Here is a 25,833-nt window from a genome sequence, read left to right on the forward strand (position 1 = left end):
TGCATCCCTGCGGGTCACGATGCAGTGGCCACCATGCATGGCCGCCGACGTGCTTGGTTGGGCCGTCCAGTCACCGAGCCCAGCTGCTGGACGGAGCAGGGCAGGCGGGGCCGCCCTAAACTCTCCAGTAGGCGGGGCTACGAGCCAGATCAGGAAACCTGGAAGCAGGTTTGTGGGACCTTCTCCAACCCACTTAGTCTCGCTATGGATGGCTTACCCCACAGCCATGTCAGCTTTCCACGTGCAAAAAACCCTGCAGCTGAAATAAGTATTAGTTTCAAAGAATGGCTTCTCAGGGGTAAGGAGTTCCACCAGCTGCCCAGAAACCACTAGCAGTGAGTGATACAGTCGTTAAGTAGCAATACTACCCAAGGCAAAAAACCAAAAATGATTGTAAACTGGCTTTATCATATCTGAATCCTAGGGACACTTTTAGTCTCACTTTCATTTTCAGAGGGAAGGGTCCTACATTCATGACACGAGATTACTTCTCCAAAAAAAATGTTTTTCGAATATAAGCGGCAATACTCAAGTGCTATCTGCTCCCGCATGAAAAACAGAAAACTTCAGTATATGACCATTGATTTTTTCACAGGTAGAAAAAGCTCTGAACCCCTAAAACAGTTTAGATGCGTTGGAAACCAGGACTTGCAACATTTTGGGTCTCTATTTACAAGGCTAAAGATAGAAATTATGGAAGGGTGCAAACCAACCTACATTCATTGGACCTCACTCTAGGTGAAGTATTATGCCAGGTGAAAAGCCCTCTCCACAACTCCAGAAGACTGGTATAAAAGCTCTACAAAAGTGGAGGAAGAGATGAAGTGGTTAGGTGTTTTGATTAGGCTAAATAATTCTTCACCTACAGGAGTAATAAAAACTCCACTTTAATAATCTGTTGCAATTTAAAATGTTGCTTTAAAAAAAATCAACGATTGGTTTCTAAATAGTCTCCAATAAAAGGAACCTCTGTTCCTTTGGAAAAATGGGGCTGGGGCACTGAAAATACAAGACTAGCCAAGAACATCTTATAGAAGAAGGGCTCCAAAAAACATTGGGGGCATGTCAAAAAGACACAGGAGCCAACTTGAAGGAGGTCCCAATGGTCAAAGCTGGGACAATCTGAGCAAGAAATTAAATGACAGCATTGACCTATGGAATAAAATACAAAGTCCATACTGATATTACTGAATAAATAAAATGGGGAGAAGGGACAGCTCCTCCTTATAGCAGAATTCTAATTAGTATGAAAGTAGAAGAAATAATAGACATAATGAATTAACATTAGGCAAACGCCACAGCAGTACTTGTTCCGGGGAATAACAATGCAAAGACATCAAAATTAGTGAACCAAAGATTGATAGTTTAAAATTATATCCCTCCACAAGTTACTTATTCATTACAAAGGGAAACAATAACTTTACAGTGGAGAAATACAGCAAATACTACCTTAATGTGATCCAAGTTAACATCACCAGTAATAATACATATGGACATCATGTACCCTGATATAATGCACTAAGAAGGCCATAAGATTTTTGCAGTATTCTTACAAAAAAATAATTTCAATCTAATAGTGAGAAAGTAATAGACAAATTCAACTCAAGGGGCACTCCATAAACAACTGGTCAGTACTCTCCAGAAGTGTCAAAATCATAAAAGATGAAGACTGAAGAACTTGCAGTTTACAGACTAGAGACAACTAACCATACTGTGGGATCCTGGACTGGATGCTGAGCTAGAAAAGAGACATTCCTTGAACAACCGGCACAATCCAAATATGGTCTATAGATTAGTTAATAGTACTGTATCAATATTTACTGTTTTAGAAAATCACTCCATGGTATGTAAAATGTTAACATTTGGGGGAAGCTGAGTGAACGGTGTGTGAGAACTCTTCACACCATTTCTGCAAAATAAGTTTTTTTTTAAATGGAACATGTTGGGGGAAGGTAGCCAATCAAGTGTAACTAAGATTAAATCTAGTGAATATGAGACTTATACATTTTGTTGATATTAAAGGTTTAAAAAATGCTTTGAATTTAACACTGATGGCACGTTGTGAGATTGTTCAGTTTCCCCTCATATTCAATAAAGGAGAACAGTAAACAAGCATGGCTATCCAAAGTCTTACATTCACAAATGACAGAACAAAGCATTAAGGGCAAATAGTCAAAAGTCAACAATTTCCACTGGCAAAGTTGTTGTTAGCAAATAAGAGAAGTAGTTGAGTTGCATTTTGGGATCTTCACCAAACCAACTTCTGGACCAACTCTTTAAGAGTGAATATAATCTAATTTTTTGTACTACATTACAAGGCCAATATGGTTTTTTAAAAAATACACAAATTCAACACCCTGCCTCCCTCAACACTCACTCAGAGACAGCTGGGTGAGCGGCCTTGTTAAGGGCTCCAAATTCCTTTCAGCTTGTCCTCAAAGCCATACCAGTATTTTCTATGTGATGTAAAAATAAAGACTGGGAAGGACTGGCTTAAATACTGAGGCACTAACATTTCAAACTGTAAAAAAGCATATTGAATAATCTCATATCCAACTTGAATACAAGGTAGGAAAATCTAGGTAAAACTGATTTTGAATTTGCTTCTCTCCGGGTATTTTTTTCTCTTTCAAAGGTGAAATACTAAACCTCCATTAAGCCCATGGGAGTCCTGTAGAAATCACAGAAGTTTCAGCTAAAATTAAAAGCAATAAATGCTACATTTCCAATCCAAAATTGGGCATCTTCAAACCGATGAAAGCACAAAGGACTCCCCAATCTGGGGGGAATATACTTCAAAAAGCTTAGCAAATAGGAATATCTAGGTATATTGTGTGGTGCTTCAGATAGGCAGAGAAAAGTTCTCAGCTCAGTGTCAACAATAATGCTAATTACAAAATCAACATATATTAATTTTATCGCACCCTTGATTTAGTAGCCTGGGCTGTGTAGAATAGGATGAATAAGTAATCTGTGGGCAAAACAGGGTCCAACAGTATTATAATCAATTTTCAGAACCCTTTCTTACTACAGAAGGTTTTACACATTTAACTAAATCTCCAAAATTGGGACATTTTAAGGGCTAAAAATCTTTAAGGCAGAGAAGCTCCAAACCTTAGGAAATAAACAAGGATGAATCAATTACCATTATGGTTATATGGTTCACAAAGATTCAAGCCCATTGGAATTTCTTGCTCTTGGACCACATGGAATCCTGCCTAAATAAGTCGTATTTCAGATTAAACACTTAAAACCTTGATACTGGGCTCTACCTACTCGGCACATAAGATATGTGGCCAGGTTTCCTCAAGGTTACTAGCACAGTGCCTGGCACCTAATAAGCACTCACCATCAAGTATTTGTTGAACAATTTAGCATAGCAGTGGCTCCACCTTCTCAGGGAAATATCCAGAAATAAAGCATTATGAATATTGGCCCATCTTGCTTTGCAGAGGTCATGGTTATCCAACCCTGGGTACAAAAGCAAGCCTGAACTATTCCATCTCAGTGAACTTTCTAAAAATGGTTGCTGTCTCACCTCTTAAAACTCCTTATACTCCAAAGCTTTCATAAAATATAGCAGATTCAAATAATACTAATAAATGGTACTAGAAGTGATGCTCAACAGGATCTCACGTTTATTGAGAAGTGATTAATGGTAAAAAGAAAGGCAATGCCCTTTCCTCATTGGCTGAACAAGAAACTGAAGAAACATTCACTACACGTTTTACAATATTTTTCTCTTCCAAAATGCATTTCTGTAAACAAGTTTTTACCACTGTTCTTAGCTTTGAAATCAAATTAATCCTGACTTAATCAGTATAATGTACAAGAACAGAACATTTCTTAGGACTCCTAGTATTTTACTTTGAATAACAAAGGGTCAGAGAAAATGAACCACCCTTAAAGACACAACCTTGGGTAACACTGTTAAATTCTCCAAGACAAAAATTCTTCATAAAAATGTTCTTCCAGTTCGGAAGGGAAAAAACAAATTCCCACTTTCTGGGGTGGATGCCCAAAACCTTCAAAACTCAAGTGTTCTCCAAGTGCAAATGTCAAAATGGGGGGAGGAAAGGGTTTAAAAATTAGAGAAAACTGTATGCACTTACGGACTTTAAAATCCGGAAAACATAGTAAAAAGACAAAAAAACAAAGCATTATGCTCTGAAATCACAACCAAAGCCAAAATAAAAGGGACATTTTTCACCTAAACTACCTAGAGGGATTTTTTGTTTAGTTTTTTCTTTTTCTTTTTTTTTTCATTTTCCAGTTAAGTCCTATGTCTTTTGTGAAATTCCAATACTTAAACTGCAAGTCTGCAATCGTCTCTGAAGTCAATGAAATTAAGAAAAAAGTCCTAATTCTCTTGAAGGTCAATTTTTTTCCTCTTAGGATATGCAGATGCAACCGTTGCTGCAGTCTGTGCAGAACTGCCTCTTATTTCCCACGACCTTGACGTTCCTGTAAGTTAAAAAAAAATGAAATGGTTAGTTAAAACTTATCTGAACATGTTTAAGAATTACAACTTCATAGAATAACTCAACAGAAATTTATTTGTGCTAAATAGAATATTCCCCACAAATAAAAACTGACTTTTACTTCTTATATTTTAAACCGAAGTACTTGCACTCAAGCACCCCAATTAATACAAAATTATTTTTCTTTCACTTTAAAATTCTTAACTGACCAAACACATTTGTTTTCCTATTATAGTTGGTTTACGCTAATATGTGTCAGTCCCCCCAAAATATGGGCCTAAGTGACTCAGACATGTATCTATCAATGGCCTGCATCAGGGAAGCAGCATAAGCCCTAACAGTACTAGAGTCATCCCATATTAGTCCCAAGGCCTTAAACATATTCATAGGCCTTAATTTCCTTTTTTTTTAAATAAAGTGAGGATATGTATCTGGGCTGTGGGAGAATTAATGAGTCGACATATAGAAAGCTCTTAGTCCATAGCAGGCAAGAAAAATCATCCTTTTCGCCTAGGGAGAGTTTAAAATCCACTCAGAAGTGGATTTTGAAAACTGAATGCAATACTTACATTTTCCCTGAAATAGATCTAAATGCTCCTTCCTTATTAAGAATCATTCTTTATGAGCCTTTCCTAAATGTACCCCAAACAGCATTCCATTTCACACACTACCTCACTTATTGGGATTTTAAAAAATATGACTCAATCCACATGCCTTTTAAAAGCAAAAGCAAAAACAAAAAAAGCAAAAGCATTAAGTGGTCAGGAGCAAGCACACAGACCTGAACTTAGACTCGATTCATCAAGCTAGATGAGTAGAGTCATTTGCTCCCATTCACGTTACGGTAACCACAGTTCTGAAGTTAAACATGATTCCTATTAAAAAAGAACAGCAACTACTACTTATGGGCTTCCATGTTCCAGGCACTGTACATAATGATCTTCATAACCACCCTACAAGGACTATACTATTCCTGCTTTAGAGATAAGAAAACTAAAGCTCAAAAAAGTTACCTGACCAAGGTTACCTAAGAACCAAGATTCAAATCTATGGCTATATGGCTCTTTACCTACACCATGTCGTTACAAATATTTACGTAAAAGTCAACAAAGTTAAGTGAGGCTTTGTGATGAACTGACTACCACCACTAAACTACTCCAAGGATATAAAAACAGTAAATTATTCAGAAGGAACAGTTATCTTTTTGTGATGTCCCACTTCACATATCTGGAATTCAGAGATAAACTCACCAACATACAAGGATCTGGGATATTTTCAAAATAAGTCATTTTGAAACTTCAACCTTTATAAAATTAATTTAATAAAACAATTCACCCACACACTGTTTCTGGAAATCAAACTCAATTCAAGAATAAGAAAAAGAAATTCAATCCAACATAAAAGGGACCTCAAAAGTTTTGATGTTCCTGGGCTGCAGTACTGACCCTCCCTTTCTATAACTCTCCCAAAGTTTTGATAATTAATATATTGTTTATAATAGGAAAATCACAACTAAAAAAAACCCCCAAAACCCTCTGGCATTGACCAAAATGAAACTTTCAAAAGCACCTACATTCTCATATCAATCTTTTGTTTTGTTTTGTTTTGTTTTTGCGGTACGCGGGCCTCTCACTGCTGTGGCCCCTCCCGTTGCGGAGCACAGACTCCGGACGAGCAGGCTCAGCGGCCATGGCTCACGGGCCCAGCCGCTCCGCGGCATGTGGGATCTTCCCGGACCGGGGCACGAACCCGTGTCCCCTGCATCGGCAGGCGGACTCTCAACCACTGCGCCACCAGGGAAGCCCAATCTTTTTTTTTAATTGAAGTATAGTTGATTTACAATGTTGTGTTAGTTTCAGGTACACAGCAAAGTGATTCAGTTATACATACATATACATATTCTTTTTCAGATTCCTTTCCATTATAGGTTATTACAAGACACTGAATATACAGTTCCCCCTGTGCTGTGATAGGAGTAGGTTCTCCTATCAATCATAAACTCATCTACCTCATTCAGTCTTTCTTAATTTGGATGGATACTATTTATTTAACCTCTCTTCTACTGCTAATCAAAATCTACCTTTAGTTTCAGGAAATATGGACTCTTTTCTTCGTGTTTCTTGATTAAATCTCATTCCTATGCTTTTAAAAGCCAAGAATGCCTGGCCTGCTGGCCCTGGGGTACAGTTCAAAACCCCTTCCTTCTCTGAGACTTCCTCAACCACTGCCGTTTTCAATGTGCTTCTAAATCTGCATCCACAATTGAAAATCAAATTGTATTGACTTATTTCATATAAAATTAGTCCCAACTCAACCAAAAGCTCCTAGAAAGCAAAGAACAGTTCTTTAGCTAAGCTCACTCACAAACTTATTTATGAGTTTAGCAGTGGATAACAGGCTACAGTTGACTTTTATGTAAAATTCTGGTTCTCATCACAAGAAAAAAAATGGTGATGGATGTTAACTAAACTTATTGTGGTAATAAGCATTTCTCAATAAACACATATATCAAATCATTGTTTTAGTACACCTTTAACAATGTTGTATGCCAATTATATCTCAATAAAAATGGGAGAAATCCCTAGAGGCAACTTCTGTTACCAGTTTCTTACGTCCTTCTTGAGTTATTTTAAGCATATAAAAGCTTATTACATCTTTTGTTTTTTCTTTTCACAAGTAGCATACAAAACACACTTCACTTTGCTTTTTTTCCCCCTCACTTAATACGTCTTGCAGATTATTAAATTCTAGCACATATAGATCTGGTTTTTTCATGGGTCTGGGAGAACCCTCCTTGCTCTGAATTCAAGAATTGAAGATCTAGGGCTTCCCTGGTGGCTAAGTGGTTAAGAATCCGCCTGTCAATGCAGGGGACGCAGGTTCGAGCCCTGGTCCGGGAAGATCCCACATGCCGTGGAGCAACTAAGCCCGTGCGCCACAACTACTGAAGCTCGTGAGCCTAGAGCCCGTGCTCCGCAACAAGAGAAACCACCGAAATGAGAAGCCCACGCACCGCAATGAAGAGTAGCCCCCGCCTGCCAGACTAGAGAAAGCCCATGTGGGGCTTCCCTGGTGGCGCAGTGGTTGAGAGTCCGCCTGCCGATGCAGGGGACATGGGTTCATGCCCCAGTCTGGGAAGACCCCACATGCCACAGAGCGGCTGGGCCCGTGAGCCATGGCCGCTGAGCCTGCGCGTCCAGAGCCTGTGCTCCGCAAAGGGAGAGGCCACAACAGTGAGAGGCCCGTGTACCGCAAAAAAAAAAAAAAAAAGAAAGCCCAGGTGCAGCAACAAAGACGGACGGACAGATGGAAGGAAGGAAGGAAGGAATTGAAGATCTAAAAGAGAAGCAGTTCTCAAAGACATTATGATGAATGAAAGAAGCCTTAGACAAAAGAATACACACTGTATGATTCCAATTATGTGAAGTCTTATAACAGGGAAAATGAATCTACGGTGGGGACAAAATTAGAACAGTAGTTGTCTGTGGTGGGGTGGGGTGGGGGTGGAAATTTCTAGGATGGTAATGTTCTATATCTTCATTGGGGTTTGGGTTACACAGATGGGTACATTTGTCAGCACTCAGCAAATATACACTTAAAATTTGTGCATTTTATTTAACTCAAAAAATATGCAAAACAAATACTAAGCTCTAGTTAATGATACGCATGCTGAAATGTTTAGGGGTGAAGTATACTGATAATGACAATTTCTTTGAAATACATCAAAAAAAAAACAGACTGGCAGAAAAAAAAAAATGGAGAAAAAATTCTGCCTATTATCTCATTTTAATGTAATGTAACCCCAGGAATACAAGTAAACCTACATGCTCCAAACTGTACCATTAAATTAGAAAATCTAGACTTTGCCAAATCCATTTTTCCCTAAGAAACACACTTAAGGGAATTCCCTGGCGGTCCGGTGGTTAGGACTCCACGCTTCCACTGCAGGGGGGCACTGGTTCTATTCCTGATCAGGGGACCTTAGTTCCCCACATGCCACACAGCTCGTCAAAACAAACAAACAAATGCACACTTGTAAGTTCATCACAATGCTTAATAACAGCATTTAAAATATTTAGTCAAAAGAAATTCAAAACAGCACTGTGAAATTGCACTTAAGTCATCTCATTTTTTAAACACAGTCTGTTCCTCTATAATGTGATACTAAATCCACCTGTGTTCAATTTTGCCTCAAACGTAACATAAAACTATTCCTGGGGCTTCCCTGGTGGCGAGTGGTTAAGAATCCACCTGCCAGTGCAGGGGACACAGGTTTGGGCCCTGGTCTGGGAAGATCCCACATGCCGCGGAGCAACTAAGCTGGTGCATCACGGCTACTGAGCCTGCGCTCTAGAGCCCCCGAGCCACAACTACCGAAGCCCACGCGCCTAGAGCCTGTGCTCCGCAACAAGAGAAGACACCTCAATGAGAAGCCCGTGCACCACAACGAAGAGTAGCCCCCGCTCGCCGCAACTAGAGAAAGCCCTCGCGCAGCAGCGAAGACCCAATGCAGCCAAAATTTAAATAAATGAATAAATTCATAAAAAAACTATTCCTGAATCTTAACTACACAATTATACCAAGAGGGCAAGTACCACCTGTGCCCTAATGTAAACCTGTGTGACAGAAGCTTAATTTATGGAAATTACATGCAAACAACAAATGGCATTAGCTGCCTTAATCTCCTGATCAACATCAAGAAAATACCACATTGATACAATTCAGCAAGCTGATTAAATTGCTCTTCTAACTGGAGAATGGACTTGAGGATATGGGGAGGGGGAAAGGGTAAGCTGTGGCAAAGCGAGAGAGAGGCTTGGACATATATACACTACCAAACGTAAGGTAGATAGCTAGTGGGAAGCAGCCGCATAGCACAGGGAGATCAGCTCGGTGCTTTGTGACCACCTGGAGGGGTGGGATAGGGAGGGTGGGAGGGAGGGAGATGCAAGAGGGAAGAGATATGGGAACATATGTATATGTATAACTGATTCACCTTGTTATAAAGCAGAAACTAACACACCATTGTAAAGCAATTATACTCCAATAAAGATGTAAAAATAAATAAACAAACAATAAAAAATAAACTGCTCTTCTATTTCCAGATACAATTTTGATGTGTACACAAAAAATAAGTTTATATATTTATAAATAATAACGATAATATCCATCTTCTCAGAGATTATAAAGATACTTAAGCATTCACATCATACCATCTTGAAAAGTAAAATGAATTTGGCACCAATAATAAAACTGTAAACGATTCACAAGATTTTAAATACTAGCTATTTTAAACATTTTTATTAAAAAAGGAAAGAAAAAAAAAAAGGGACTTCCCTGGTGATGCAGTAGATAAGACTCCACGCTCCCAATGCAGGGGGCCCAGGTTCGATCCCTGGTCAAGAACTAAATCCCACATGCATGCCACAACTAAGGAACCCACAAGCCTCAACTAAGGAGCCAGCGAGCTGCAACTAAGGAGCCCACGTGCCAAAACTAAGACCCGGCACAACCAAATAAATAAATATTAAAAAAAATAAATAAAAACCAAACAAAAAAAACACTTGGGGGAATTCTCCAGAGGTCCAGTGGTTATGACTCTGAGCTTCCACTGCAGGGGGTACAAGTTCAACCCCTGGTCAGGGAACTAAGATCCCAAAAGCCACGCAGCACAGCCAAAAAAAAAAAAAAAAAAAAAAGGTTGAAAATGGGAATGAATCAGAGGATCCTGATTGAAGGGCCTGCCATTGCCCAATTTGAGCATTACACAGCCTTAATGATAAGTAAACAACTATCACAGTAGTATCTTAATTGGGCAAGAACTGGCAATGGATGCTAAATCTAAAGGGTGAAAATTTGATGAGGATAACTGATTCACTTTGTTATAAAGCAGAAACTAACACACCATTGTAAAGCAATTATACTGCGATAAAGATGTTTAAAAAATGTGATGAGGAACAAGATATTTATATAGAGTCTCAAACTATTTTCCCACTTATTAAAAGGAAAATAGTACCTTTAAGCTGAGAAGCAGGATACCTTAAATAAGTGATCAAAGTAAACATTACTAATAACAGCATAAACAGACCATCTTATACTTCCTACTGTGATGCACTGAGGACACAAAGTCACTTATGTAGTATTCCTGCCAGAAAGGCATAATCTGAATGTACACAACGAGGAAAGGAAACCTCAAACAGCGACATCTACAAAAATAAATAGCATATACTCTTCAGAAATGTCATATCATAAACAAACAAAACGGGTGAATGGGTGGGATGTTGGTGCGTGAGTATGTGTGTATAACTGCAGATTAAGAGACTAAAAAGACATAAAACTGAAAGATCCTGGAGTGGACCCTGGACCCCCCCGTCCCCCCAAAATTGCTACCAAGGACATTAAGACAACTGGCATAAATATGAATAAGATCTGTAGATCAGATAATCGTATTGTGTCAATGTTAAATTTCCTGATTTTGAAAACTGCATCATGCTCATAAATGCATGTTCTTGTTCTTAGGAACTACACAGAAAAATATTTAGGAGAAAAGGTCATGATGTCTTGGAACTTACTCTCAAATGGTTCAGAAAAAAATTTCACACACATCTCCAAAGAGAAGATACAGCAAACGTAGCAAAATATTACACTGGTAAATCTGGGTGAAGAGTATGTGGGAGTCCTTTGCACTATTCTTTAAATTTCTCCAAGTTTGAAATTATTTCAAAGTAAAAAGTTAATAAATTGGAGGATAATTCATTTAATTCTTCTGCAAAAATTGGCTGCATTATATTTGGGACTTCCCTGGTGGCGCAATGGTTAAGAATCCGCCTGCCAATGCAGAAGACACAGGTTCGATCCCTGGTTCGGGAAGATCCCACATGCCATGGAGCAACTAAGCCCATGTGCCACAACTACTGAGCCTGCGCTCTAGAACTCACAAGCCAGAACTACTGAGCCCGCACACCACAACTACTGAAGCCCAAGCGCTCTAAGGCCCGTGTGCTGTAACTACTAAGCCTGCATGCTGCAACCACCGAAGCCCACGTGCCTAGAGCCCATGCTCCACAAGAAGAGAAGCCACCGCAATGAGAAGCCCGCACACCACAACAAAGAGTAGCCCCTGCTTGCCACAACTAGAGAAAGCCCGCTTGCAGCAACGAAGACCCAACGCAGCCAAAAATAAAAATAAAAAGTTTTGTTTAACAACTCATGAAACTTTGAAATGTGTTTAATTTCCTCATACCTACACTAAAATCATCAAACATGAGGGTATTCTAGCAAAAGAAAAAATCTGCCTATCAGCTTTTTACAAGTCTTTTAAAATGAGAAAAAAAAATGACACAGAAGATTCTAACACAAGGACCGTTATTTTAACCACTTTGGGACATTAAAACGTTTTAAGTTTCCATAAAAGACTTCTCTTACAGCAGGTCTTTTCTTTCACTTTTGTGACTATTTCCTATTACCACTGGGAATTCCACTAAACTGCTTTGACAATTTATGGTCGAAAGACTTTCACTTGTCGGATGTATTTATTAACATTTCTAATTAACCAGTCCTACCTTGGTAATATTTAATTAAAAAAAAGCTGGGGTTGGGAGGGTGGGGGACAGAAGAATGATGACAAGATAAACAATAAAAGGAAAGAGCAGCAGAACGCATAAAAGCAAGCTGGGACCTCCAATGGGTCCAAGTCCCAGCTGGAACTGCCATAAACACAACATGCATTTGTGTCTTGTTGGACACTCCAGCTTTTATACACGAAGATGCTACTAACCCCCCGTAGCAGGGGAAGTGGTACAGCAAACTGGCTTTCCCCGTGGTGGTGGTGTCATGTTGCAGCCTACCTACTACCTTTTTTAACCTAGTGCCATGTGCAAGGCAGCTACATTGAGATCTGTGGTAGGAACAGGCTGGACTGGCTAGTCTAGGTTAAGCTCCTGCATAAGATCCTCAAGCACAAACACACAGTTAATCATAAAGTCCCAGTTAACCAAAAAACAGACCAAATGCTAAAAGGAAGGGAAGAAGGATTCCTAAAGCTTGAGGATACTGTGATGGTAATAAAGAAAAAAAGGAAAATAGCAGAGCAAGATTTTACTGAATTCATACCTCATCACAAAATTCTCACTAGGACATTCATCCTAATCTTTAAATCAGTTCACAATCTCATTGTTCATTGTTCAATGAAGAGACTAAAAAAATTTTTTACAAAATAAAAATAAATTTAAAGATATTAACTAAGAATGTATAAACCAGGGGAAGAAGTTTCTAGGCCCCAATATCTGGTCTGTCACTTAAACAACTGGAGGTTAATACTCACACCATTCACCCATCACATCTTAGTCCCTCCTCACCTTACATCTATGCAAAAGTTCATCTCTAGAGGAAATATTCTAAAAGCCACAAGGTGGCAATATTACTTAAAGTCTGCACATTTGAAATCTCTTCCTACGATATTATAAATCTGCTTAATTTTTCCTCTATTTAGCTTAATATCCTTTCTCATTTCTACTACCACCCCTCTCCCCACTTTGAAGTGGGCCATAAAACACAAGAGGCACACATATATTTATTTGTCGGATATATATTAACTTTAAAATCTGATGTCTACCCCTCAAATAAAATTCACTTAATAATAGCCCTCAAAGAAAGCTTTCTTATATCCCCATGGTCCCTGATAGAAAAGAACACAAATTTCAGGGTCCCTGGCTGAAAATAAGACAATGCTTACATAGGTTAACATGAAAAAATAGGATTATACTAATATGACTTTCAATGCTTTATATGGCTTATGAAATCAGTCTTTTGGGTGGGGGGGGCTGTGCTGCGAGGCCTGTGAGATCTTAGTTCCCTGACCAAGGATTGAACCCGGAGCCACGTCAGTGAAAGCGCGGAGTCCTAACCACTGAACTGCCAGGGAACTCCCGGATCAATCATAATAGTCTCTGATGCTATGAATATATGAGTTACACACACACACACACACACACACACACACACTCACTCTCTCTCTCTCACTCTCACACACACACACACACACACACACACACTCTCTCTCTCTCTCTCTCACTCTCTCTCTCTCTCTCTCTCTCTCTCTCACTCACTCTCTCTCCCTCCCTTTTAAGATTTTCTAGGTGCAGAAATGGACATTTACTTGAAATAAATTTCTGGGAACTGGCATAGGAGCACCAGGATGAAGTAAATGCATTTAACTAATAACCTTTCCTAACATCAAATTCTTTTCCAAGATTGTTATTTAGTAGCTGAACTCCTATATACATTTCACTAACAAGGTCAGAAGTAAAAGCCTGGATAATCTACTGTTTTCAGGCCCTGAATCGTAAGTCTTAACTAGTAACAGAGCAAACGGTAAGACAGATACATTAAAATTTTTTCAGTTATTTTTTCAGTTATTCTTTGAATCACTCCTTGGCTCTCCAGGAAGAACTACATTTGAACAAAAACTGATTTCACAATAAAATCAATTCTGAAAACACTTCAGAATACAATTAAACAAATAAGGTTTTTTAATAGCTTATCAGTCAAATCCCCCCCCACTCCCAGCATTTGACAGTAAGTTCAGAAAGAATGAAGCAATCACTGAATATGCTTTCCAGCTATCTGATAAATGATACAACCTCCAGTTCCACCTTCAAAAATTTCCAGTCGAACCATCCTCAACACCTCCATTAATACCTCTCTAGTCCAAGCTACTGTACCCTCTCAATAGGACTTTGCCACAGATTCCTTTTAACTGATCTCCCTTTCAGTCTTGTGCCCTCCTCAGTCTATTCCAAGGGTGGGACCCCAAAATGGAAACTCAGTAGCATTATTAAGTACCATGCCAAAAGTTACTGAAGAATGTGATGACTGATCTAAAATAAATGAAGGTGTATTTATGTGCATATATACATTTATATGCCTGAGATTATGGATCACAATAATCATAAAATACTGAGGCTCAGAAGTTTACTTGCTCAAATCACTGATAGTGGCAGATATGACACCATCTTCTGAGCTCCTAGCCTTTTCAATACTATGCTAACAAGAAAACACAATCTAGGATTCATGCTTAATAATATCTACCTAATGTATATATACCTAAATTTTTTTAAAGGCCCATCATACGTAATATACTTAATAGAATAATAGAATCTCTTCCCACATGCCAAAAAAACTGATCACCTTTAAAAATCAGTTAACAGGCTTCCCTGGTGGCACAGTGGTTAAAAATCCACGTGCCAATGCAGGGGACACGGGTTCGAGCCCTAATCCCGGAAGATCCCACATGCCACGGAGCAACTAAGCCCGTGAGCCGCAACTACTGAGCCTGCACTCTAGAGCTCGCACGCCACAACAGCTGAAGCCCACGCGCCTAGAGCCCGTGCTCCACAAGAGAAGCCACTGCAATGAGAGGCCCGCGCACCGCAACGAAGAGTAGCCCCCACTCGCCGCAACTAGAGAAAACCCGCACACCGCAACAGAGATCCAATGCAGCCAAAAATAAATAAAATAAAATATATAAAATTTTTTAAAAACTCAGTTAACATCTTCGGGCAACTTCAGGATGGATAGTGGCCACTAAATCTTATTGCTTAAAATTATCTAACAACTCTAAACAATTAATGTGCTCACAAAAAGGAAGATACAATAAAATAATGTAAAACTTAAAACATTAAAGCCTCTTAGAAGTAGCCATAATGTCTCTGAGGAGCAGATTATAACAAGTAACATGGAGGATATTCAGCCAAAGACATCTACACCTCTTAATGAACAAACAATACAGGCAATTCACTAGAGGCTCATAATATTGATAGCTGATGAAAAATACTACTCAAAAGACCCTCTCAGCCTTAATGTAGGCCACAGTGTAAAAAGGTACAGCCAGACTTATCAGACACATGTGAATTCTAACATTGCTTCTAAAGATGAAGTCTTTTTTGACCCAGAAATATGGCAGTTTCATATGGTTCTGATTAATATTTAATAAAAATGAACTCAACATCTCAAAAAAAAAAAAAAGATGAAGTCTTGAGACTAGCAGGCAGAGACTGGAAGGACTACAGAGCAAAGGAAGAAACTTACAGGAAAAATAAGCATGAGGAATTTGAGGTGGGGGACATACAAAACACTACCTAATGACATTTATAATTTAAATACAAGAGAATCACCTACAGGGCTGATAAAATGCAGATTCCAAAGCCTCAATTCCAAAGGTGCCCACTCAGTAGGTGAGGAAGCACAAGAATCTGCAATGTAAGTAACTCTCAGATGGTAACCTGTACAAACTGGAAAACTTCTCTTCAACTGCTTCTAATCCTTTTAAGAAATACGTAGGGAGCTTACTAAATAAAATTTCAGTTTAGTAAATCTGGGGTAAACCTAGTTATCAGTATTTTTGTAAATACTTTCCAGGTGACTCAAAGTTTGCTTTAAATTGTTGTTACCATTTTTTTGGAATTTATACTCTGAAGCTCTCACACCACGTCCACCCTGCTCCCCTCGCCACCCCTTTGCCGGCTTATGGACTGCAAGTAAGGTAACATTTGTCATAAATGATTTTGAATTACCCAAGAACTTGTCTAGGGTTCTAGTTCTGCCACTAAAATGAGGTAATCTTGCAGTCTGTGTACAAGAAGAGGTAGCCTAAAACCTTCCCATTCAATTTTATAACCTTAACCTTCCAGAGTAATTATTCAGAACCATTTGTGTTCTCCCTTACTCTTGCTGCCTGTCATTAGCAGCAACTCTCTCACAAGGTTAGGTAGAGTAGATCTAATCTGCTCCCTTTTGATGCTTGTGATGAGGGAGTTTTAAACCTAAGTGCTTAAATAAAGGTTTAAGTTTCAACCAATTATGCTCTCCTCATATAGCCAACGAAGAGTTGACTGACTACAGGCATTAGTAGATAATAGAACATTGCAGTTAGTTATTTTAAATGATAAATGTAAAGATGCAGAAAGAACAGAAAAGAACAGAAAAGCTTTGGGGCAAAACGAATTCCAGCTGTTCTACTACCTAGCTAGTGATCTTAACAAAATTATTCCTTTCTGAATCTCAGTTCCCTAACTGTAAAATGAAGATAATCTTGGGGACTCCCTGGCGGTCCCGTGGTTAGGACTTGGAAGCTTCCACTGCAGGGGGCCCAAGTTCTTCAGGGAACTAAGATCCCGCAAGCCAAGCAGCGGAGACAAAAAAAAAAAAAAAAGAAAAGAAAAAAGAAGCTAATCTTATTCTACAGGATTGTTACAAGGGATCAGAGATAAGATATGGAAAGTGCCTTACGTACAAATGCAAAAAATGGCTAAATATGGGTAAATACCTGAAGTATTAAGGGGGAAAAGCAGGATAAAATACTACATAAACTATGATTATAACTGTATAAACCACTAACTTGTGTTGGAAAATAAGCCAAAAAATGATGAGCGGTTTTGTCAGGGTAGAGGAACTATGAGTGAGTTTTCTTTTATTTTCTACACATTTTATAATTTGGTTATTACAATGAAAAACAAATGCACACGGAAAATTTGCAAATGCTAATATAAAATTTGCACGTTGCAAATTTTTTTTAACATGCAAACAGTTTAAAAGCTCTATATGCTATCTATACCCTGAATGTGCAAAAGGTCCATATGAAGTCAAAAGCTTACATATAAGTCTACCTTTCTAAATGGCTTCACATATTACACAAGTGATCTGTCCACATTTTTAGCTTTGACACATGTAGCAGAGTATTAAATACCTCATAAGAACCACCAGGTATTACAACAGCAGTAAATGCAAATGAGTTGGAAAGAGCAACTGCCTGCCTCTTCCCGCTCCCCACATACCCAACAGCTTAAACTTGAAGGTTTAGCCATTTTCTTCCTTCATCTTTCTTTCCACAATCTTTTCCTATATACATCCTTCTAGACCCAACTCAAAGCCAGTCTTCCATAAAAATGACTCAACTCTGGTCTTGTTATTCTTTGCTTCTGTACTTGGTCTCATCCTGTAAAATGAGCACTTTAATACCCACTATACTATACTGTTTCACTTACATCTCCTCCCTATGGCTAACTGGAGTTAAATCAGTTCAATTAGGAATCGCTCATTTCAGCAAGGGATGAAAAGCATTAGGGCACACTATTGAGCTAGTTGTTAGTCTATACAGTCTAGTTGTTATAACTAGAAAACTTTGCTCTGGAGGTGGTGGCAGCAGGATGCAAATTTAAGTTAAATTACCTGCTTCTGTGGAGAAAGGCAGAAAGGATGATCTGAGCCTACCACACTCTCCTTCCTCATTTGCAGACTTGGAGATTTCAATGGTGAAGAAAGAGATCTTTTGTTTTCCCTAATTCAGGGAACAGAGTTTTTCCTCCTCTACATGAAATTCCTATATAGTGCAGGTGTCAGTCCTTCATCATACAGTTCCTTAAACTAAGGCAGTCAAAGCCAATGCTGTAGCATCCCCAGCTATTGTGAGATGTTTCTCTAATCCCTCCCTTCCTCCAAGACTAAATAACCAATACACCTAAATGACATGCTGAAGCTGCAGATTCCTTACATTTCTTCAATTTCAAAATAGATCCCCCCACCCCCAACTCCACCTCCATGCACCATTTTTTGCACTGTCATCCAGTGGGTTCCAAATTATGCTTCACAGAGGAGATGCTCTGAAGATCACCCAGGGAAAAAAAGAGAGCTGAGCATGTGAAATTAATTAGCCATTCATGGGGTTCTGGGTAAAGTTTTGTTTGGAGGAGAAAAAAAAAATTCCACTTTTAAAAAGTCTGAAAACTGTCATAGGACTAATCTTTACTTCTGGCACGTAAGCAGAATGGTTCACATCTGAGTAATTCTTGATTTAAACTATTCAGAGTAAATACTAAATGATTCTAGAATCGCTAACTACCCCTTGTCCCAAAATGTTTAAGTTTGGAAAAACAGCAGTCCCCTCTGGATAGATCTTTAGCTATAGCAAAAACAGAATACTGACATTTTTAATACCCAATGGCATTTCAGACATTGTTATATGGTCTAATTCACCAAAACAGCCCGTACTAACTAAACAGAAGCTGGTCTTACTTCATTAAATCCCTTAAAGACTTGGAACAGACAGCTTAGAAAACTTCACAGGTTGTGAAGGGCTGGAACACTATAGAAACAACAAATGCACAGTCTGCTGAATGATGTATGGAGACCAAAACCTTCAAACCCCTAACAAAGCACTCTCATGTTACTTTTATTCAGATAGTTGTTGGCATTTGCAGTCATCTGCTACCTCTCTACAGTCTCTGAATAAGTTGATTATACCCCACTGCTTGAAATTCTACTCAAGATATAGCCCTTTCCTTGTTCTCTTTCTAAAGCTCCAACTACTCCCTCTCAAACCCTTTCACTTGGTCCCTCTTTAATCCATCCTTTAAATTGTGTTATTGCTGGGGGTTCTTTCTTTGGCCCTCTTAATGCGTGTTGGCTCTGGAACCGCACTGAAGTAGAACATCAGCTCTGCTTTCTTAGTTTGGGCAACTGTGCAAAAGAATGTACTCTCTTCTGTGCTTCAGTGCCTTCATCTGTAAAACTGAGATGGCTGTACATACCTCACAATGATAGAATTAAATGAAAACTTACATAAAAATATGTATTCAGGGACTTCCCTGGTAGCGCAGTGGTTGAGAGTCTGCCTGCCGATGCAGGGAACATGGGTTCGATCCCTGTCCCGCAAAGATCCCACATGCCGCAGAGCAACTAAAGCCCGTGAGCCACAACTACTGAGCCTGCGAGCCACAACTACTGAGCCCACGTGCCACAACTACTAAAGCCCGCGAGCCTAGAGCCCATGCTCCGCAACAAGAAAAGCCACCACAATGAGAAGCCCGCGCAGCACAACAAGGAGTAGGCCCCGCTCACCACAACTAGAGAAAGCCCACATGCAGCCAAAAACAAATAAAATAAATAAATTTATTTTTTTTAATGTATTCAGGACAGGTGCATATTAGACACTACAGAATAAGCAATAATTTCAGCCATTATTTTTATTAACAATATTCTTGAAGGATCTTAAACTCGTCCATGCCTTTACCTATACTGAGCTGGAAACTCCCAAATTTCTATCAACAGATCTTCTCCTGAGCTCCAGATCCTACTATCACCTTTCTGTCCTACAAGCACCCCAAATACTATTTCCAAAAGCCAACACATCTCCAAACCCTAACCTGCTGCTCATCCCATATTCTCTAAGTTTTTTTTTAAATAACTAATCAGCAAATATTTCTACCACATTTTTCAACTGTAACTTCCCCATTCCCACTATCTTGATACAGGCTCTCACTGTCTTTCTCCCAACTATTGTAAAAGACTCTCATTTGGTATTTGAGTCACCTACCCTTCTCTCTCCTCATTTAATAGATGACTTTAGGTAAGTTGCTAACCTGAGTTTCCATTTTCCTACCTATAAATATGGGATACTGCCTCCCGGAGTTGGTGTGGGGATTAAAGTAAAACTAAAACTATGAAAGTACCTAACAAAGTCAGTGCTCAGTAAGTATTTCATCCTTCCCATCCTCTAAACTGTCACTCTACACTGACTATCCTCCCTTACAATCTAAAAACATAAGTACAGGATAAAAATCCAAAGCCCTTCTTATACTAGGCCCAACCAACCTCTCCAGATTTATCACTTTTTCTTTCCATATTAAACTCATTTCACAAGACCCAGTCTATCTGGCAAACTCCACATATCACACAGTGGTCCATGGGCTTTGGGAGTAGAGAGAGACTGTGCTTTGGGTGGAGTTCCAACATATTTTCATTTATTGATACTAATGACTTAAAGACAAAAGTGAAATAACAAAGACATATGTCAGAACTTCACTGGCTTGTCAATTTGAGCAACTTCCTTGCTAAACTGGATAATAATTTTCAAATTCTGGAAGACTAATTCCTCAAATTTTGTTTTATTCAAAATATGTCAGGGATAGAGACATGACACACTTAAGTTTAATCTGCATTAAGGGAATTCCCTGAGTGGTTAGAACTCCGCTCTACCACTGCAGGGGGCATGGGTTCAATCCCTGGTCGGGGAACTAAGATCCCACATGCCTTGTGGCAAATCTGTATTAATATTTTCTCCATCCTTTTTAGTCTAGACAATCAACAAAAATCAAGTCCTGATTTGTATATAGCATTTGTCAATTTCCATGGTGTCAATAACATGGCTGACCTCAAACTACCAATGGAATACAGGAATACAGTGGGGCTGAGAAGACATGTGCAAAAGCACATTATATACTGATACAGACATAATAACTTTAAGAGTGATGAATTTAAATATTACGGTTTAATGGTAATCATAATGGTATTCTAAGTTTATGCAGTTTAACTGTAACATATTACTAACTGTAGTTTACAATGTAATTCAATGTAAATAGAAAGGCATTTAAAACACCTTTTAATACAATGTATTTAATTTTTTTTTTTTTTTTTTTGCACTACACAGGCCTCTCACTGCTGTGGCCTCTCCCGTTGCGGAGCACAGGCTCCGGACGCACAGGCTCAGTGACCATGGCTCACAGGCCTAGCCGCTCAGCGGCATGTGGGATCTTCCCGGACCGGGGCACGAACCCGTGTCCCCTGCATCGGCAGGCAGACTCTCAACCACTGCGCCACCAGGGAAGCCCGTATTTAATTTTTAAGTTTATGCAATTTGTTTAATAATGACTGTGTTTAACAACTAGCTTGCTAAAATTCTTGAAAGCTGAACAACTGGCTCACAATTAGCTAGCTCTAGCACATTATTGGACTTGGACATTTGAAGTACCAACTCCACCACTTGTTAGCTATGAGACCTTGTATAAATAACCTCTTTGAGCCTGCTTCCTCATCTAAAATATGAGAATGATACATTAGATGAGATAGCTAAACTTTTATGTATACCATGTGCCAAGCACTGTGCTATCATTTAAGTGCTGACTACCCAATAACTCATTCTATTTGCTATAGATCAAATGTTGTTTCCCCCATGAAGACTTTAATTTCCCCAAATTTATCACTTCTCCAGAAAGCCAAAATATTTCTTCATCCCTCTATTACAGCTCTTCATATTTTATCTATTTTGTTGTCCGCCTAACAACACTGTCTGGTCCTAAGCCAAAGATGGTGTGATGGTGCCTTGTTTATCTGTTCTATCCTAGCAATTAACACAAACATTTGGGGGCTTCCCTGGTGGTCCGCCTGCCAATGCAGGAAACACGGGTTCAAGCCCTGGTCCGGGAAGATCCCACACGCTGCAGAGCAACTAAAGCCTGTGGGCCACAACTACTAAGCCCGTGCTCTAGAGCCCACGAGCCACAACTACTGAGCCCGTAGGCCACAACTACTGAAGCCTGCATGCCTAGAGCACGGACTCCCAACAAGAGAAGCCACCACAATGAGAAGCCTTCGCACCACAATGAAGAGTAGCCCCCGCTCGCCACAACCAGAGAAAAGTCCGCGTGCAGCAACGAAGACCCAATGCAGCCAAAAATAAAATAAAATAAATTTTTTTAAAAAACCACAAAACATTTGTTGAAAGATGGATACAAAGGGCATGCTTCAAAGAGATCCAAATTCAGTATCACCTATTCTCTTTTGGTCCTCCTTTAACAAGGCTACAGAAAAGCATTTTATCCACAAGGCAAGGAAGGTGGTGAGTAATACAAATAGAATTCCTTCAACCCCTCAACCCTACTGGCAGAAAAACCAAGTAAATTTATCTGCAAGACAGAAGAAGACACAGACGGCCTTAGAATTTTACAAAACGTTCAGGTTTGCCATCCTGATTAAAACAGGATGCCCACTCACTAGCTCTGAAGAAGCAATTTAAAACAGTGGTGGAGTGGAGTACTGTTAAATGGAAAGAACAATACTGCATGGTCGTTTATTTCCTAAAGATTTAATAGTAAGAAAACAATATATTTGGCTAAAGTGATGTTTCTTTCTTTTCTGATTTTTGTATCACTAAAACTTGGATATTTTAAATTTTTTTCTAAAGTTGAAAATGGAGCCAAGATGATTACCTCAAACATTTGTAAACAAGGGACTAAATGCCCAAGTTAAAGGGTTAGGAGGAAAAAGATGGCTGTAAGGAAAAAAAAAACTTCCTTATATAAAGAGAAATATTACTTGTGCCAACACTACAGGAAAACTAGATTTTTTTTTTTGAAGGAAACATTTCTCAAGTAATCACTTCTATGTTCCTTTGCTAAGTCTTTATTACATTTTAGGTAATAATTTTTTTCATTATTACACAGTAAATATATTAATGAATAACTACCCAAACACCTAATCTATACTAAGATTCAATGAGAATCCACAAATCCTATCTGTCATCTATCTCCTTCTGTTCTCAAGTCCTTTCTTATGTTTTATATGTAATTAGTATTTAGGTCAGAAATTATAGAACACAAACAAAAATAAGGTCTTACTAAAAGGACCTGTTTTGTACCATCAATTCCTCTCCATGAACCTCAAATGTTATCTTGGGCCACCTAATCCTCTTCTACTCCGCGGTTTCTCTGATCTAAACTACCCCACGTGTGACTCTTCTCTACAATTTACCTAATAAAAGTTCTTTTAGTCTCTTCTTGAAACCCTCCTGTGACTAAGACTCCATTTTTAGAAAGTTCCCCCTTTATTTACAAAAATCTCCCTCCCTTTAACCTTTACCTATTGGTTCCAGTGCTGTCACTAGCATGAAGGATCATTTGGTAACAGCTATCATATTCCCCATATAAATCATCTCTACTAAGCTAAACACTACGATGAGAAATAAGATAACATGTATAAAGCACATTGCAGGAAGAAGTGAGCTATATATATACAGTAATGATGGGCTTCCCTGGTGGCGCAGTGGTTGAGAGTCCGCCTGCCGATGCAGGGGACACGGGTTCGTGCCCCGGTCTGGGAAGATCCCACATGCCGCAGAGCGGCTAGGCCCGTGAGCCATGGCTGCTGAGCCTGCGCATCCGGAGCCTGTGCTCTGCAAGGGGAGAGGCCACAACAGTGAGAGGCCCGCCTACCGCAAAAAAAAAAAAATAAAAATATACAGTAATGATACATATTATTACGAAGTACAGGTTCACCTTTACTTCTCCAAGTTTCCCAATGCCTTTCACTGAAGCTTACTTACATCAAGGACCTCCGCCATCCTAGCTCAAATTAGACCTTACTCCTCATTCTCTTAAACTCTAGTACCTTTTTTTAAGCCAACTTTGTCTCTCTCTCAGTAGATTCCTTCTATATCCAACTAACTGCATAAACATTTCATTTAACTCCCTTTTCCTAATCTCATCTCCAAACTTCCCTTCCTGGAAACCCACTCCACAAACTCCAATTAGACTTGTTCTTGAACTGTACAGGAATTCCTATTCCAACTTATTATCTCTACAGTGTTATTATCTATACAGATTTAGGCTGTTCTGAACCATGTTCACTCTTCTCAAAACACCTTTGGCTATCTTCTATACATCTTCCGAGGCTCAGCTCAGAGATCACTTCTTGCAAGATCCTTCTATGATCAATCAACCCACACCCCAAGCTGGGTTAGGCAATCTTCAAGCTTCCAAACTGGCACCTTGTGCATACCTTGAGAAAACACTTTTCATTTTGTATTGTTTCTTGTCACTAATATAAGGCTCCGTGACAATACATACATGGTTTCTCTGTAGTGTCTAGCACACAGTAAAGTTGTTCGAAGAAAAGATAGATAGCTTCATCTCAATTCTTAAACACCATAATAATTTTCAGTATGTCCAAACACACTCCAAGTCACCATTTTTAGGTCTTCTGCTTGAAAATCAGAATAATCCTAAAGGTAAAGAAATCCTGAGTTCTCATCTTGCAAGATGGCGGGTGAAAAGGCTGAGAAGCCAGATACTAAGGAGAAAAAACCTGAAGCCAAGAAGGCTGATGCTGGTGGCAAGGTTAAAAAGGTGAAGCAGGTTAAGAAGGGGAAGCCCCATTGCAGCCAAAACCCTGTCCTGGTCAGAGGAATTGGCAGATATTCCCGATCGGCTATGTATTGCAGAAAGGCCTTGTACAAGAGGAAGTATTCAGCAGCTAAATCCAAGGTTGAAAAGAAAAAGAAGGTGAAGGTTCTTGCTACTGTCACAAAACCAGTTGGTGGTGACAAGAATGGTGGTACCTGGGTGGTTACACTTCACAAAATGCCTAGGTATTATTCTACTGAAGATGTGCCTCTAAAGCTGTTGAGTCACGGCAAAAAACCCTTCAGTAAGCATGTGAGAAAACTGCACGCTAGCATCCCTCCTGGGACCGTTCTGATTATCCTCACTGGGTGCCACAGAAGCAAAAGGGTCATTTTCCTGAAGCAGTTGAGCAGTGGCTTGCTACTTATGTCTGGGCCTCTGTCCCTCAATCGAGTTCCTCTGTGGAGAACACACCAGAAATCTGTCATTGCCACTTCCACCAAAATTGATGTCAGTGGTGTGAAAATCCCAGAACATCTCACTGATGCTTACTTCAAGAAGAAGAAACTGCGTAAGCCCAGGCACCAGGAAGGTGAGATCTTCGACACAGAGAGAAATACGAGATTACAGAGCAGCGGAAGGTTGATCAGAAAGCTGTGGACTCACAAATTCTGCGAAGAATCAAAGCTGTTCCTCAACTCCAGGGTTACCTACGCTCTGTGTTCGCTCCTACAAACGGAATTTATCCTCACAAAGTAGTGTTCTAAACTTCTTACAAAGAACCAAATTAAATAATTCGGTCCAAAAAAAAAATCCTGCTATTCTCACTTAATAGCAATGAAATTTTTAAAAATATACACCTTAAGCTGTTGTCACTATAGTAATATTTACTCTAGATCTGTCTCTCCTAAATCTCCCCTTAGCTTTCCAGTTATTCAGAAAAATCTTTACCCAAGTGCCTGACTGAGTCTAATGTTGGGCTAGACTTTAAGAGAATTACACAGCCCTTAGTCTCCCCTACTAGACTATCTTATTTTTAACTAAAGTTAAAAAGCTAGAAAGATAAGACAAAACTAAACCAACTAGGGACTTCCCTGGTGGCACAGTGGATAGGACTCCGCACTCCTAATGCAGGGGCCCGGGTTCAATCGCTGGTCAGGGAACTAGACCCACGTGCATGCTGCAACTAAGAGTTCACATGCCACAAATGAGGAGCCCGCGTGTGGCAAACTAAGGAGCCCTGAAGCCACAACTAAGGAGCCTGCCTGCTGCAACTAAGACCGGGTACAACCAAATAAATAAATATTGGGGGGGAAAAAAAAAACTAAACCAACTATTTTACGAGGTTTCTTTAAAAAAAAAAATCACTATTGCAGGGAGTACCTCTCCCTTTATGCCCC

The 25,833-nt window shown here is 39.4% G+C and overlaps 1 protein-coding gene and 1 pseudogene across 2 annotated transcripts in view; one reads left to right on the forward strand and one right to left on the reverse strand.

The window, feature by feature from the left end:
* Window positions 1–3,615: 3,615 nt before the first annotated feature.
* Window positions 3,616–25,833, reverse strand: part of YTHDF2 (YTH N6-methyladenosine RNA binding protein F2) — a 32,263-nt gene continuing 10,045 nt past the window's right edge. The window contains exon 5 of the mRNA XM_081226039.1: window positions 3,616–4,464. Coding sequence (XP_081082165.1) covers window positions 4,441–4,464 — 24 coding nt within the window. The 3' untranslated portion in view covers window positions 3,616–4,440. The remainder of the gene's footprint in view (window positions 4,465–25,833) is intronic.
* Window positions 24,311–25,215, forward strand: LOC308613077 (large ribosomal subunit protein eL6-like; annotated as a pseudogene). The gene has a single exon. The product of its transcript is annotated as a large ribosomal subunit protein eL6-like (transcript).

This window comes from Mesoplodon bidens (genome assembly GCF_964165515.1).
Source record: "Mesoplodon bidens genome assembly, chromosome: 2".
NCBI classification, from domain to species: domain Eukaryota; kingdom Metazoa; phylum Chordata; class Mammalia; order Artiodactyla; family Ziphiidae; genus Mesoplodon; species Mesoplodon bidens.